Consider the following 15,773-nt stretch of genomic DNA (forward strand, 5'->3'; position numbering starts at 1 on the left):
TACTAGGGCACTCATACCATTGCCAAGAAAGTCATTCACTTTACAATAGTTGGAGGTGGAGTGTGATGGGCTGAAAACAATCATAAAATTAATCAGTTGAAGTTCTAATCCCGGGTACTCCAGAATGTGACTGTATTTGGGGATAGAGTCTTACAAGTTCAGTTAACATGAGGTCATCAGGGTGGGCTCTAATCCAATACATCTGGTGTCCTTATAAGAAGAATAACTTAGGACACACATGCACACACACAGAGAAGGAAGACCGTGTGAGGACACAGCGGGAAGACGGCCATCTACAAGCCAAGGAGCGGGGCCTCAGAAGGAACCAACCCCGCTGACTCCTTGCTCTCAGACTTCCAGCCTCCAGAACTGTGAGACTGTGATTCCTCACTTGTGTGTCCTGATCTCTGAGTATTCAGTGTCCATGCCTTCCCGTCCCTGAGGCTTCAGCTTGTGAAATCTGAGGAAGGCGTAGTGCAGCTGGCATTCGTCTTGTGAGATGGGGCCAGCCCCAGCAGGGGCCGGGGAGTCTGCAGGGGTGTCTGTCCCGAACTGATGCTCCTGAGTGGAACAGAGAGAAGGGACTCAGAGCCGGGCAACAGGGTCTGGGAGAAAGCAGCCGAAGACCAGAATGGGACTGGGACTGATGCGTGTTTATCATTCATTTACTCATTCAGTTATTCAAAAATAGTTGATAATTCAGATCGATCAGCCCTTGGTGAGTGTTCGTACTAATTACATTATAGTCTTCTTAAAAAATGCTTGGAGAGGGTACTATTATCCTATTCGTTTTACAAATAGTAAAACTAAGGCTGGGGGAGGGTATAGCTCAGTGGTAGGGCGCGTGCCTAGCAAGCACGAGGTCCTGGGTTCAATCCCCAGTACTGCCATTAAAAGAAAAAAACCCGAAGCTAATTACCTCCTCACAAAAAAAGTATACAGTGCTGTGTGTCAATTATATCTCAAACTGGAAGGAAGAAAATGATTTAAAAAAAAAAAACAACTAAGGCTAAGACAGATTATAAGCACTGCCCTGAAGACACACATCTTTATGTGCACCACTGAGCCAGGACCCAAAACCAGTTCTTTCTAACTGTGGTGCCGTCCTTTGCTCAGGCTGTGTGAGGACTAGGAACTGTGCGCGGTCCCTGCTATTATGTAACTTAGCGTTTTCTAGGAGAAGCAGTTACTAAACAAATAAAAAGCAGATACTTTTCAAGTGCTAGATTTGTGATAGGAGATATTTTGAAATAGAAATCCAGGGCGAGGGTAGTCAGGTACTAGAAGACAGACACAGATCAGATCTTGCAGTAAAGATGGTAACGGACCCCTCGCCCCTATCCTGCCACACCCTCAGGCTGTAGAAGCGTGAGACAGAACCCCTCCAACAGGAGCTTAGGCAGGCAAAGACAACCTGTTCTCAGATTAGACTGCTGCCCAGCACAAAGAAGATAGGGAGAAGGCTGCCCATCTTAAGGAAGAGTAAGACGAAAATAAACAATAAATCAATGATGTCAATGTGCTACAGCCAAAACATGGAAAAGAAAGAAAAGGGTCTGTTGGTAACCAGGACTAAAGTCTCTGTATATGGATGAACCTCACCAATCAAAAGAGAGAGATAGTGGGGGTGGGAAGGGATAAATTGGGAGTTTGAGATTTGCAACTATTAACCACTATCTATAAAACAGATAAACAACAAGTTTCTTCTGTACAGCACAGGGAACTACATTCAATATCTTGTAGTAACCTATAATGAAAAAGAATGTGAAAACGAATATGTGGATGTGTATGTATGACTCAACTGTTACGCTGTACACCAGAAATTGACACAACGTTGTAAACTGACTATACTTCAATTAAAGAGAGAAATTTTATTAGAAAATGAGATCCAGCAATGTGGTTCTTCAATGATTTATTCCAGAAATATTTATTGAGTACCAACCGTGAATTAGGAGCTAGGCATTCCTCTAGACACTAGATTACAGCAGGGAATAAAACAGTAACAGCAACAAGCCACTGTCCCGGGGACCTCCTTGCTGGAGGAGGGGGTGATTCTGACTGGCAGTGAGGAGGACTGCCCTTAGCATATGCCAGGGACTGCTTTAAGCATGCCTCCTAACGGCTCATACCTAGCCTGTGATACAGGTCCTACTAATATTCCCATGTCACAGAAAATAAACAGAGGTCAGAGACAGCACATCATTTGCCCAAGGGCACACAGCTTATAAGTAGGGAAAGACACGATTTGAATGCAAGCAATCTTTTTTTAAAAAAATGTTCTGGAGGGGAGGTAAATAGGTTCTTATTTATTTATTTATTTATTTATTGGAGGGACTGGGGATTGAACCCAGGACCTCGTGCATGCTAAGCACACACTCTACCACTGAGTTCCACCCTCCCCGCAAAATGGGTGCATTTTATTATATGCAAAGTATGCCTCGATAAGCAGGGCGGTAGACTTGAAAATGCAAAATGGGAATTGTGACTTTGGGGTGCCTCAGGCTCTCTACCCTACATCCTTGTACTCAGGGGGTCTGACACAGACTAGGTTGGGGCCACTACACTTCCTCAGTAATCAACGCCCAACGAAAAGGCCAATATTCCTAGAAGAATACGATGATCTGACATATGAAGCATAAACACGCCCAGTGAACCAACTGGACTCCACACATGTTCCGTCAGAAGCAGAAGTATCAGAGCAGCTGAATCAACCACTTACAGTAAGCACAGGTGGAATCCCAGGGAGGGCTGCGTGCTCACAGGGAAATGCCCAAGGGCCCGTACCGAGCACAGTACCCGAAAGGGATGACGCTGAATAGGAGGCCATGTCCCATCACTCACCCGGGAGCCGGAGCCCACGACTTGGCTCCTATCATCCATGCTTTGCACTGGCTGGGTCTCCCTGTGGGTCTTCACTCTAAGGGAAGAGCCCCGGGCCTTTCAGCCTGGTTATTTGGGGGTACGGGGTAGGCAGACCATCCCCTACTGCCTATGAAGAGCATGGAATGAGGGAGGTGGAGGTGGGTCCAGTCTCCAGGTTCTTCCCCCAAACCAAGAGCTGGACCAGGGGCTGGGAAGAGACCTTGTGTGTGGTCCAATTGGCTATGGGCTGATCACACCATCACTCAACTTCCTTCCGTGGCTCAGGGTTATCCAGCCAGGCCAGGGTCCTCCAGCTCAGGTTTTCTGAGATTCCATGACCTTATGCCCTTCCCACCGCCCAGGCTTCTCCCTCCCTCCTGAGGCCTACACTCACCTGAAGACGAGGCAAAGGCTGAGAGAAAGCAGGACCATGAAGCCAGCTCCCCCGACAGCTCCCAGGACCCAGCCGGCCCTGGGCTGTGATTGGCCTGTAGGTAATTAGAGTTTTGTGTAAACTCCAACCCCAGTACATGGTATCCGCCCAGCAGGCCATTCCCTCTCTCTCTCCCTTTCTCTCTCTCTCTGTGTGTGTGTGTTCCTTTACTGTACCCACTTTACATTCAGGACTCAGACACTCAACATGACATCGTCCTGTGGACCCTGGACCAAGCCCTCTTCCTGGGCTCAGGACTGAGAACCTTTTCCCCCAGCCACTCGGGTTGGGGCCTTGGGGGTGCTTCTCCTCCAAGGAGCTCCATCTCTCTGGGGCTGTTATGGGTTCCCCGTCCCCAAATTCATATGCTGAAGTCCCCTCACCCCCCAGTAACTCAGAATGTGCTCCTATTTGGAGATAGACTCTTTACAGAGGTGATCAAAGTGAAAAATGAGATCGTTAGGGTGGACTGTAATCCAATATGACTGATATCCTCATAAAAAGGGGAAATTTGGACACAGACACGCATGCAGAAAACATAATGCCACATAAACATGAAGGCAGAGATTGGGGTGATGCTCCCAGAAGACAAGGACTCCCAAAGATGGCCAGGAAACCCCCAGAAGCAAGGGGAGAAGGCTGGAACATTCTCACAGCCTCAGAAGGAATCAACCCTAGCCATACCTTGGTCACAAGCTTTCAGGCCCCAGAGCTGGGAGACAATAAATCTCCATTGTTTAAGCCCTCAGTCTGAGGTACTTCATTATGACAGCCCTAGCAAACTAATGCAGGAGCCCAGGCTCCTCTTCCCCCAGGCATCACCCCTCAGGAACCCCCTGACCTGGCAGCAGCAGGACCCTGGCGCTCTGGGCCCCGTGGACATTCAGGGCTTCGCAGCTGAGGCTGAGGCCAGAGCTGAGCCCCTCACTGAGGCTCAGGGAGCTGTTGGCCCAGGGCCCAGCCGAGCTGGAGGTGACCATGTAGGAGGCGTTGCTGGAGGTCCCCTCCAGCAGCCCCTCCCCCAGCCGCCAGCGCAGGGAGGGGGCCGGCTGGGCTCGGGAGGAGCAGCTGCAGTGCAGACCCCCGTCCTCCCAGGAGCAGGAGGGTCCCAGCAGCTGCGGGGGGTCTGTGGGGAGGGAGGAGAAGGGTCAGCGGTCCCTCTTCCCTCCCCTGGACCCAGGTGTCCTGCCCCCAGTGGTCCCCACACTCACAGACCACAGAGACGCTCAGAGAGAGATACTGGGAGCCCAGCGGGTTCTGAGCTCGGCAGGTGAATTCTCCTTCTTCTGCAGTCCCTACACCAGGCAGCTCCAGAATCGCCGTGCTGGAGATGGCGGTGGCGTTCAGGGCTGGGGACCCCCGGAACCAGCTCAGCTGCGCAGGGGGGTTGCTGTCAGCAACACAGAGTAGCTGCAGAGCCTGGCCCTCCAGGATGGGAAGGGATGAGGCGTTTTGCAGAGTCTCGAGGGCTTTGGGGTAGAGAGGGAGAGAGAAAGAGATGGGGTGGGCAAAGCTGGCATCTCTCTCCTCCTATGTGTCCACTCTAGCCCTGGGGAGAGGACAGGCAGAGTCTGGGCCCCAACCTTCAGAAGAGGCCCAGACGGTTTCCCTAGAGCTCCCCAGACTGCCCAGCACATGGAGGGTAGAGGGCCCAGGACAGGGATACAGTAAGCAAATGTAGCTATGGGCCAAAGAAGAGCCTAAGGAAGCGGGAGGAGGTAAAACGGCAAAGAGAAGGACAAAGCAAGAGGGGTGTGATGGCTTCCTTCGGATTTGGCCAAAGAAAGCTGTGGGTGAGCAGATTAACTTCAGGGAGCTGAGCTTTGAGGGGACTCCTGTGCTCTCCCTGCATCTGAGCTGAACAGCTGGCTCCCTGTATATATCCCACTGAATCCTCAGCCTTTTGGAGCTCTGAGATCCAACCAGGGTCTGTCCTGGCAGAGACCTGGGTTCCATCCAGCTCTGGAGACAAAAGGTTTTTTCCTACCTGGTCTGTTTCCTTGGAAGATTCTGATGGCCACGTTCTGTGGAGCATCTGGGACAGAAGGATATGACAGCATCAGTATCCATGGTGAGGGAAGGGTGGGCACTGGGACTTCCCCCAGGAGCCATGGAAACACGTATTGGGGGGGGGGTCCCTTCCTGTTTAGCTACTGAGACCCCAATGTCAAGCCCTGCCCAGCTCTGCCTTGGCCCCCACCTTCAGGACCTGGGCATCCTCACCCCTCACTCACAGGTGACGTTGAGCTGGATCGTCCTTTCCACGATCACCCCAGTTGTGGGGAACATCACCTGACAGGTGACAGTTGTGCTGTGGTCCTGGGGCCATGGGGTGAGGGTGAGCACTGAGGAGAGGAGGGTCTTGGGGCCCAGGGAGGTGAGGGCAGCTGATGTCCAGGAGAAGATGGGGGGTGTGCCCTGCTCACAGACCCAGGGCACCGAGCAGGTCAGGTTCCTGGGGCAGCCAGACTCCAGGGTCTCCGGGATGGGGATGTGGGGTTTGTGGATCAGGGCTGGTGAGGAGAAACAGAAGAATGGGGTCCCTTGGCATGTTGCCAGCCTGCCCAGGGTCTTGTCCTGGCGTCCCCATCCCAGCCCCAGGAGGACGAGAACCTTGATTCTTCTATTTTTCCCATGCCCCATACCCCAGGGTCTTTCCCTGGGCCCCGACCATACCTGTCACCTTCAGAGAGAACATTTTATCTAGATATGAGTGTTCACTGAAGGATGTCTCCACGTGAAAGAAGTATGTCCCACTGTCCCCCATGCTGACGTCTCTGATGCTCAGGGAGCAGTTTTTGGTCCGGAAGTCCCCGAGGAGAAAGAACCGCCCCCGGGTCCTTTCATGCAGCTTCTGTTCGGGCTTGTTGGTGGCCACTGGAGGGTCGTGTGCTGTATCTGCCCCTTTCTGGAACCAAAACATGTAGGAGGTTCCCAAAGACCAGGGGTAGGAAAATCTGCACGGCACAAGGACACACAGGCTCTCCTGCACTGTCACAGTCTCCGGCAGTTCCAGCGGGTAACTCAGCACTCGAGCCAGGGGTGCTGGGGAGAGGGAGATACTCAGCCTGGAGCCCCAGGGCCTCCCCACAAGTGGCGGCCCCCCTCCCCTAGGCCCACTCACCTCCCCACAGCACAGGCAGCAGCAGCAGCTGTAGAAGGCACATCTCTTCCTCGTGCCCCCAGACAGTCTGCCTTCTGGAGTCCCTCTGAGGGAGAAGAGAAAGCTGCTGATACCGGAGGGCAGCGGAAGCTTAGATAGGAAGCCTGTGGTGAAAACCACAGCAAGGAAGGGGGAACTTCAGACTCAGAGAGAGAGAGAGTCAGCTGTGATTGGCCCATTGAGATGGTTCAGCCCCATTTCTGCGCATGGAAGGTGAACCCTGAGGCTCAGAGTTCAAGGAAGGCAGCAAGGAAGGACAAGAACCCTCAAGTCCCACCTGCTGGGCTCCTGCACAATCAGCGGGTCCCACCTGGCCAGCTCCCAGAGAGTTATGGCCTTGGGACCCCCACGGAGGTGACTTGCTGGGGTGGACCTCAAGATAGCCTCTGTGGGTGCCAGGGGCAGGAAAGGGGCCAGAGGACGCAAGAGAAGCAACACATAGCTTTACTCATATCATGCCTGCATGCATTTATTCACTCATTCACAAACTAACATTAAAAAAAAAAAAAAAGAGGAGGATCAGTCCTGACCCTTGACTGGCTCAAGCACTGTTGGGAAGACAGACAAGCTTGATGTTTATCGGAGGGCAATGGGGAGCCATGGAAGGTTCTTGAGCAGGATAAGGGGTAGAGTCACGTAGGTATCCACATGTTCCTTCTGGGGCCATGTTGTAAGGAAGAGCTAGAAGGAGGGGACTGAAGGCCAAGAGGAAACCGTTGTGCTTGTTCAGGAAGAAGAGAGCCAAGCCTGAGTGGAGACAGCCGCCTTGGTGATGGACAGAAGGAGCCACTGAAGATACTTTTCTCGAAGTGAAATTTGAGGAAAGGTGTGGTGGGTGGGGAAAGAGGCGTCCAGAGTGGGAGGGTATAGCTCAGTGATAGAGAGCACGTCCTCAGCATGCATGAGGTCCTGGGTTCAATCCCCAGGACCTCCACTAAAATAAGTAAATAATATAGTCCAATTCCCAGGTCTGAGATTTAAATATATTTGTAATTCTTGTGGTCATATAAATGAATAAATAAATACCTAATTACCTCCTCCTAAAATTAAAAAAAAAAAAAGGCAACCAGAGTGACTCCCTGATCCCTGACTCTAGCTATCAGGGGATGGAGGGGTCATTGCCAAGGGCAGGGTAAATGTGCAGGTCTGGGCTGGGGAGAAAGTGGTAGAGAGGGTAGCAAAATTGGTTCTGGGGGTGGACACATTCACTGCGGGGGAGCAGAAGGCCCTCGGCAGACACACACACACACACACACACACACTTATGCTTAATTGTGGGATAGAGGTAGGTGGAGGAGACAGATGGCCTGGCCATGGAGGCTTCAGGAGAGCAAGGTGGTTACTGATGATCCAGGTGAGGGTTTTTCTGGGGACAGATGGGAGAGGGCAGCAGCCAGACGGCAAGGAGCAGAGGGGTGATGTGAATGAGGGGATCTCCACAGACCACCTTTCGCCACCTCCCATTTGAGCTGGGCTCCCACTTCTGCCCTGAGCAGCAGAAACCCCACCTCTATCCCTGACCCAAAGGACAGCTTCTTTCCTTCCTGCACCATTTCCTTGGACAGGACCAACAGCCAGGTTCTTGGAGCTTTTGGAACAGAGAAGGGAAATATTTTTGACTTCCTTCATGGTGATATGGTGGCTTTAACTTTTGGCTGGAAACACAGAAGGGTGTAGATGTGGGGACTGTCACGCTTTCTTCTTCCTTCTCGGGCCAGGCTTCTGGCCACGTGTCAAGTCATACAAGCCTGTGACTGGGTCCCTCCTTAGAGACCCAGGTGTCCTGACCAACACCCACAGGGGATGCTGAGCTGGATGGAGCTCAGCCCAGCTGGCCGAGAGCAAACCTGCACTGCTAGCGTCACAGTAGCTGATTAAAGCAACGGGTCCACGTGAAAATAACAACGAAGCCTTTCACCACCTACTCGGGTGGTATAAGCAACCGTCTAAACAGGAAAAAGCACTCACTCCCCCGTGTTCCGGAACAGCGCATAGGTGTTAAAGAAAAAGTATGATTCTAACCATCACGGAAAAAAATTATTTGTGAAACTTGTTAAGGAACGATGAAGCAGACTCTTCAGGACTTCTGTCCTAAGTGCAGGGAAGCCCCCTGCACTGGGGCTTTGCGGAGGGGAAAGAGATCAGGACCAGCTCTGAGAACAATGTGAAGAAGTGCAAATTGATTGCCAAGGAGCAGGGTGGGGGTCAGTGGATGGAAAATTACTAACAGGGAACATCAGGGGAGAAGGGGGAATTCTGGCGAAACCGACCCATCAGGCTTCTTGCTGAAGGCAGGCCAGAGGATCAGACATCAGCTGGGGAGAGTGGAGGATGAGGAACTCCATCAGATACACAGGGTACGGGATTCTGGTTAAATCGACTTAGCAGGACTCTTGGGGGAAAAAATTCGATGATGCCAAGGTGGACGCAGAAGTCCAAAAGTCAAGGGCTCGTGGATAAAGGGCCCAAAGAGCCTGGTTAGCATTTAGTGAAGAAGAAAATTTTGTTGAGGGTCAGGTGGGCCACACAGACATGGGGGTCATCTCACGGATGAGAGACCCGGCACGAAAAGCTCTGGTGGGTCTGTGGACCCTGGGGTGGGGGCAGGGGGAGGAGTGGAAAAGTACTGAGTCCCGACTCAGAGTACAGAAAAGTGACTTCAAGTTTTCCTTCTCTTTCCTCGCATAAGGAGATCTCAGTAGAGGTGAAGACCTCTGCCCAAGGCCTCAGATAAAGACCTAAGAGTGAAGGCATTGGGGCTAAGAATGCAAAACTGTAAACAGCATGACTGGCCAGTGCGGTCTGAGTCCTTCACTACAACTCCCTTTAGAGACTCCCGTGCACTGACAGCACCCCTGTGAGGTCAGCCAAGGAAAGCCTTTATATTTGCCTCTGATTGGGCCTGAAAAATCACATATAGGTTTGTAGCCATGGGCTGAACCCCTCAGATGGTTCCACTCATAGACCGATCACCTCCCAGGAAGGTCACCTGACATGTAAAGCTGGTGTCATGATCTTGGGACCCCGCATATGGGTGAGTAGTAAGGAATGGGGGCTTTGGGGAACTCTGAATGAGACAAACATCCTCCTGGAGGACCCTGGACTGGCAAAATGCTGTTTAGACTCCAAGATGGTTCAAAGGTTAAAGGGGTGTAGACCTGGGGTATCTGGTACAAGCTGGAGAGGAGAGTCAGACTCAGACCCCAGAGAGGAGACCCTGAGACTCCATCTCAGCTCCCCACGGGGTTCTGAACCCTCCAGATAAGGAGCATGCGTGTTCCTGTCTCGGGTTCTCTCCTGGGGATTCCTGAATGCTCATCACATTCAGAGACACTGGGAGTCATTTCCCAGTATTTCGCTATCCTGAACCAGTCCCATTTTCCTGCATCCTGGAAAGCCTGATGCTTAGAGAGGAACAGTGGGCCCCTGGATCTCAGAAGAGGTTGAATTGGCCTCAGATTCTTTCTTCCAGATTTTGATGGGGTCTGTGGCCAGAAGGGAATTACCGTGTCTGTTGGCCACTTCCAGGATCTGAAGGTGGATGTCAAGGGGGCTAAAGTCAGTCCAGAAAAGCCCTGGGTTGGAATGGAAAATGGGGCTGGTCATCCAGGCCCTCCTTCGCCATCACTGACTAAAGCTTCCTGATCGCACCTGCATCACCCTCCAGGGACCACTACAGGAAACAGAGGATCTGGCCGCAGCCCTGCCCAGAAACCTCATCCTCAGATCTGCTGCCCTCACAGTTTGTGGCCACAGCAGCTGCAGCATCTCTGGGTTGCAGAAGGTAATCTGGATTCTCTTGACACCATCTGATTATCCTCTCCCAGCCTGGAGGTAGGGGTGACCATGGAGACACTCTCTGATTGAAGCATGTGGTTTCTGTGTCAAACTTCTCCCTTTACCAGAAATACCCCCTCTCTTCCTTGGGCCACTACAGGGGACGTGAAAGCTGAGCTCTTCTCTCCTGGGACCACAACCAGACAGACCCTGCCTTCTTCCTGTACCCTGAGACCCCAGCTCTCACCTCCTGAAGATCAGCCCCCATTTCCCTCATGAGAAATATGGAGTCTGAGGGTCTATTTTCCCCAGATTGGTTTCTTGGAGCCTTGCTTATGGGAACAGAGGAGTGAGAGACCAAGATTCTTCTGGGATCGAATCCTCTCTTTGTTGGACCCACCCCAGGGCTGGAGTATCCTGGAGGCTGCAGGAAGCTTTGGGTGAACTCTTGATTTTAGCTTCAGGGAGAGACCTTATGGACAGAGGCTGGGACTGAGCCTGGAGCCCTGACTCCAGCCCGACTTGTTTGAGCCATTTGGGTTCATGGTGAGACAGAAATTGTGACTGTGAGTCCTGCACAAACATGTACAGAATCTCCCTCCCTAGCATCTCCACAGCCTCCACAATTCCTCTCCTCCATGACGTGACCACATAACCTCCCTCCCCTTACTTATCTGCCTCTTGTAGCCTCTAGGTCTGCCACTGATAGCCCTCCATCCCTGAGGTCACAGGACTCCTTCCCCAGTCTAAGCAAGGTCTCTCATATGCCTCAACACTTTGAATGTCTTCTGTTGCTTCTAAAGACAAAGCCTCAGTCAGCCTCCTGATATTTCATGCCTTCATTTACCTGACAGACACTGAGGCACAAAAAATTATAATCTCTCAGGATTTGGCACAAAGTTAGAGTCGGTAAAAGCTGCAGTAAAAATCAGACAATATACAAGAAGTTTGATTCTCTGACACCCATCTTTTGGTGACATTTTATAGTGCTTCTTTCCCCCAGAGCTCAATATTCATAAATGAGTGAGAGAAAGAAAGGAAGTGGGCAGGGGAGGATAGAAGGGTAGAGGGAGGGAGAGGGAGAAAGACTTCATATCAGGACCCCAGGCCTTTCCCAATTCTCCCTTCCATCGCAGCCTATCCACAGAGAGACTGCTCTTTCCAACCAAGGCAACGTCTGGTCCCCAGGAAGCAGAGACTGCGCTGTCCGTGGTGCTGAAGCAAGATTGGGTCTTCAGTTTAGGAATAACTGGATTGTGCAGAAGGGCCTGACAAGACAGGAACTAGATCTGGACCTCAGGCTAGGAAAGCAGCTGAGTCAGGACTGGGAGCCCAAGAAGGAGAAAATCAAGGAGGGTCCGGCCCTCTAGACTTGGGGCTGGGATTCCCCCAAACCCCTGTTTCTTTCTTCTTCTTTACCCTCTAGGAAGTCCTGTGGGCTCTGTCAAGCCACTGAATCAAAATCAGCCTATCTCGACTGAGAAAAATAAAGCCCTATTTGTAATGTTCCTGAAAGTCAGCCTTGTTTGTAACTTAGAGAAAAATGCCTTTCTAATGGATAACAGTATGTGGAGATAATTCCCCCAATTCCATTTGACGCCAACATGATATTTCCCAAAGTCATTCAAATCTCCCGACAACACGTGAGTGTGCCTGGCATTACTGACTTTTTTTCCCTTTTGTTAATTCAAGGTTAGAGAAACAGAGTTACATCTTTACTTTGCATCGCTGTAACTATAAACATTGTCCATCTTTTAAAATTAACTGCAATCTTTCTTTGTGAATTATTCATTCAAAGGGTTTACACAGAGGGACCTTGATGTTTTCCTTATCAGCTTCTCTAAAGATTCTGATCTTATCCCTACTATTAACCTTGGAGAATGATATATTCTTACCAACAAAATATGCATCCCTAAATTTCAAAGTTTAGGTTTTGCTATTTTTGACCTTCATGTAATGTCATCACACAGTCTGTATTTCTTTCTTTTTCTGGGTACTTCCACTCAATATTAGTTTTAAATTAATTTTTTATGGTAAAGTGTATAACGTGGAGAAGACACAAATGGCTAAGTGTGTAGCTCAGTGATTTATCAGAGAGCAAATGCAGTCAGTTCACAAAACAGAGTACTGCCAGCTCCCAAAATGGCACAACAGTCTATGCTCCCATCATCAGAGCATGAGGTTCCTGCTTCCTCACATATTTGCCTTGCTTGCTGTTATCTGCCACCTTGATTTTCTGATCTGATGTGTGTACAGTAGTATCTCATTTCTGTTGAATCTCATTTTTTTTCAACTACCAGTGAGTTGGAGCATCTCAGTGTGGACTTGTTTTGCATTCATGTTTCCACATTTGTGAAATAAAAATTCATGCCCTTTGCTTATTTTTATGTTGGCTTGTTTTCCTTCTTGTTGATTTGTGGGAGATTTGGTACATTCTCGTTTAAAAGCTCCTGTAAGCTTAAATGAAGATTGCTCTCATTCTGTAATTTCTTGATTCAATTTACCTGAATTGTTCTCTATTTGATGGGAATCTTCATTCTGGTGCAATCAAATCTATCATACAAATCAATCTTTTATTTCCCTGGTAGGTAAACTGAGTATTCCTTGAGCTTCAAAAACAATTATTCTCTCATTTATGAATACTGAGCTCTGGGGGAAAGAAGCAATATAAAATGTCACCAAAAGATGGGTGTCAGAGAATCAAACTTCTTGTATCTTGTCAGATTTTTACTACAGTTTTTACTGTGATTATATACATATAAAATACATAAAGTGCATAACCATATAGGTGACATTAGCCAAATGGTTAGAAAGCAAAACTAGTGTAAACACAACACAGATCAAATAATAAAACACTAATGACCTCTCCAGATGCCCCTTTTGTGTGTCCCTCAGATCACAACGCTCTGTGTAACCCTTCTAAAAGTATCCATGCTCCTGGATACCTGAGCGTGGAAAAATCTCAGAAAAAAAAAAAAAAAAGTAGGAGCCCCAGGGACAGTTCTCCAGAACGTGAGGGAAGACACAGGAAGCAGCAGATTCTGGACTTGTCTTTGACCAAGGATCCCCATTGTTCACAAGATGTATGGTTTCCTGCCACATGGCCCATGCCCCCTCTTTCTCCTGCTCATATCTAGCCATCTGCCTGCTGTAACAATTATTGCCCCCTAGGTTTATTTAGGTTGACAATGTATACATTATAACATATATACATATGCACATAAACACATTTCTATTTATGTTTATATTTAATTTGCATTTATATTTACATATAATTCTGCCAAAGTTTCCTCTCTTTGCCTGTAACCTCCACACTTCCATACATACTCCTTTTCTCTTGCCTTACAGGATTAATTTCCTTACTTGAAAATTTAAGACCCTTTCTCTCCACGGTTGTCTTTGCTCTCCTATTCCTTCCTCTCGGCATGCTTTTCAACTTTAAAATCACCAGATGTCTACTTATACTTGATGGGAATAACAGGGGTCCTTGGGCAGACAAAGAAAAGCAGGAACCTCTGGACTGACAGGAAACCACACATTTTGGGGTGACAAGGGTCCACTAGGCAGATAAAAAAAAGATGGGACAGACAGGAATCTCTGGCATCTGAATGTAATCTTTTTCTCATTATGCCCCCATTACAATAAAATTAGCCTTGCAGATAAGAAGTACTCATCATGCACCAATGCATGACACTTCAGATCAAGACTAAATAAGGGCAGGGGTGGGAAGGAATAAATTGGGAGTTTGAGATTTGTATATACTAACTAATATAACTATATATGTAAAATAGATAAACAACAAGTTTATACTGTATAGCACAGGGAAGTATATTCAACATCTTGTAGCAACTTATGGTTAAGAAAAATATAAAAATGAATATATGTATGTTCATATATGACTGAAGGTGGAGCTGGGGTGGAAATCAGGAAATATGACCCCGAACTCCTCCCTCCCCAATGAATATTTTGCCCATTCATTTTCACACCCCATATAACCAGCTAGCCAAAGAAACTAATGGCAGCTACTACCCTGAGTCTGCCAACCTCCCCTTGAGAGCGTACTATCACTTAATAAATTCTTACTTTAGTTTCTTGATCTCCTTGTCTCATCTCTGAATTCCTTCTGCAAATAGACAAGAACTTACTCTCTGGTAACATAATCAAGCAGAAAGCATTTCTTTGAGATCAGAGAACTGCAATTCAAAGCATAGGGCACACAGATTCAGGTAGCGACCCACAGAGTTTCCCATAAAGGACTAACAGTCAGGAGCAAAGAAGGGAGGTTTGCGTTACAAAGAATTTTAATTGGAGCTGGAGGCAGAAGCTAATCTTGGCTGAACAAGATTGAGTGCTAAGGCTATGACTAGAGGGCAGAAAAATCCGTTGCTGTGACAAGCTGCAGGTGTTCTTGCAGAGACCTTGAAATATTTGTGGTTTGGCCCAGTTCAAAAGTTCATGCTTCCACCTGGTGGGGATGTGTGCAAGGTCCCGCCTCTTAATGGCCTCCTCCCAGCTCCATTTAAAAGTCCCTTGACATAAGTGACTCCATTTTAGTTCACATTTCACAACATTACATATATTTTCAGAGTTGGGAATGCCAGAGTGCTAAGAAAAGAGTTACAAGCTTATAAGCTTTAAAGCTTAAAGACTTATAAATTCAACTATATAAAACAAAATTTGGATGGCAAATCCAAGCTAAACCAAATCAGAAGACAATGACAAATTAGAAAAAGATACTCATGATCATACTATAGACTAATGATTGTATTTCCTAATATAAAAAGAACTTGTCCAAATCCTTAAGAAAAGAAACAGAAGCCAATAATGATGGAAACTGACATGAAAAGCCAGTTTACCGAAAGGCAGAACAGAATAGAGTGGAAAATATTAATGGTTATTAAACCTATTTTAAAATGCTCACCTTCATGCCTAACAAGAGAAATTCAGGTTCAAACTATGAGAGGGTACTTTTTTTTTATGGGTAAAATCGGAAAGATCAAAATCAGTGCTAATGTACTCTGCTGTTGAGGTTGGAGTGAAGCAGAGACTCTCATCACATTGCAGGGGGTGGGGATGCAAATTGGTACAACCTCGTGGAGAGTCATTTGGCTATATCTATAAACACTGCTTAAAGCATGTGTCCCCTGAGGAATTCAAATTCATACAGACATTTTAGCATATACACATACCTTGGAGATATTTCAGGTTCAGTTCCAGACCACCCCCAAAAAGCAATTATCTCAGTAAGTCGAGCAACACAGATATTTTTGGTTTTCCAGTGCATATAAAAGTTATGTTTTAAAATAGATAAACAAAATGTATGTATATGTATGACTGAAACATTATGCCATACACCAGAAACTTACACAACACTGCAAATTGACTATAGTACAATCTTTTTGAAAAAAGTAAATGAAGTGAAATAAAAACAAGGACCTACTGCATAGCACAGAGAACTTTATTCAGTATCTTCTAAAAACATATAATGGAAAAGAATCTGAAGAAAAATGTATGTATATGTATAAGTGAATCGTTTTG

General features: G+C 47.9%; 1 protein-coding gene across 7 annotated transcripts in view; it reads right to left on the bottom strand.

Moving 5' to 3' along the window:
- Nucleotides 1–96: 96 nt before the first annotated feature.
- Nucleotides 97–15,773, bottom strand: part of LOC135318412 (sialic acid-binding Ig-like lectin 6) — a 37,395-nt gene continuing 21,718 nt past the window's right edge. For 2 of the 7 annotated variants that reach the window (XM_064489707.1, XM_010999904.3), the window contains 9 exons: nt 6,420–6,504; nt 5,972–6,203; nt 5,530–5,808; nt 5,283–5,330; nt 4,507–4,764; nt 4,137–4,421; nt 3,257–3,350; nt 2,842–2,917; nt 97–561 (listed from right to left, as the gene is read on the bottom strand). In XM_064489707.1, coding sequence (XP_064345777.1) covers nt 388–561; nt 2,842–2,917; nt 3,257–3,350; nt 4,137–4,421; nt 4,507–4,764; nt 5,283–5,330; nt 5,530–5,808; nt 5,972–6,203; nt 6,420–6,504 — 1,531 coding nt within the window. In that variant the 3' untranslated portion in view covers nt 97–387. Of the gene's footprint in view, nt 562–2,841; nt 2,918–3,256; nt 3,351–4,136; nt 4,422–4,506; nt 4,765–5,282; nt 5,331–5,529; nt 5,809–5,971; nt 6,341–6,419; nt 6,573–15,773 lie in introns of those variants that run through there. The other 5 variants (XM_064489710.1, XM_064489709.1, XM_064489708.1 and 2 more) reach the window with 4 other exon arrangements.

The sequence above is a fragment of the Camelus dromedarius genome, chromosome 9, assembly GCF_036321535.1.
Source record: "Camelus dromedarius isolate mCamDro1 chromosome 9, mCamDro1.pat, whole genome shotgun sequence".
Classification (NCBI taxonomy): Eukaryota; Metazoa; Chordata; class Mammalia; order Artiodactyla; family Camelidae; genus Camelus; species Camelus dromedarius.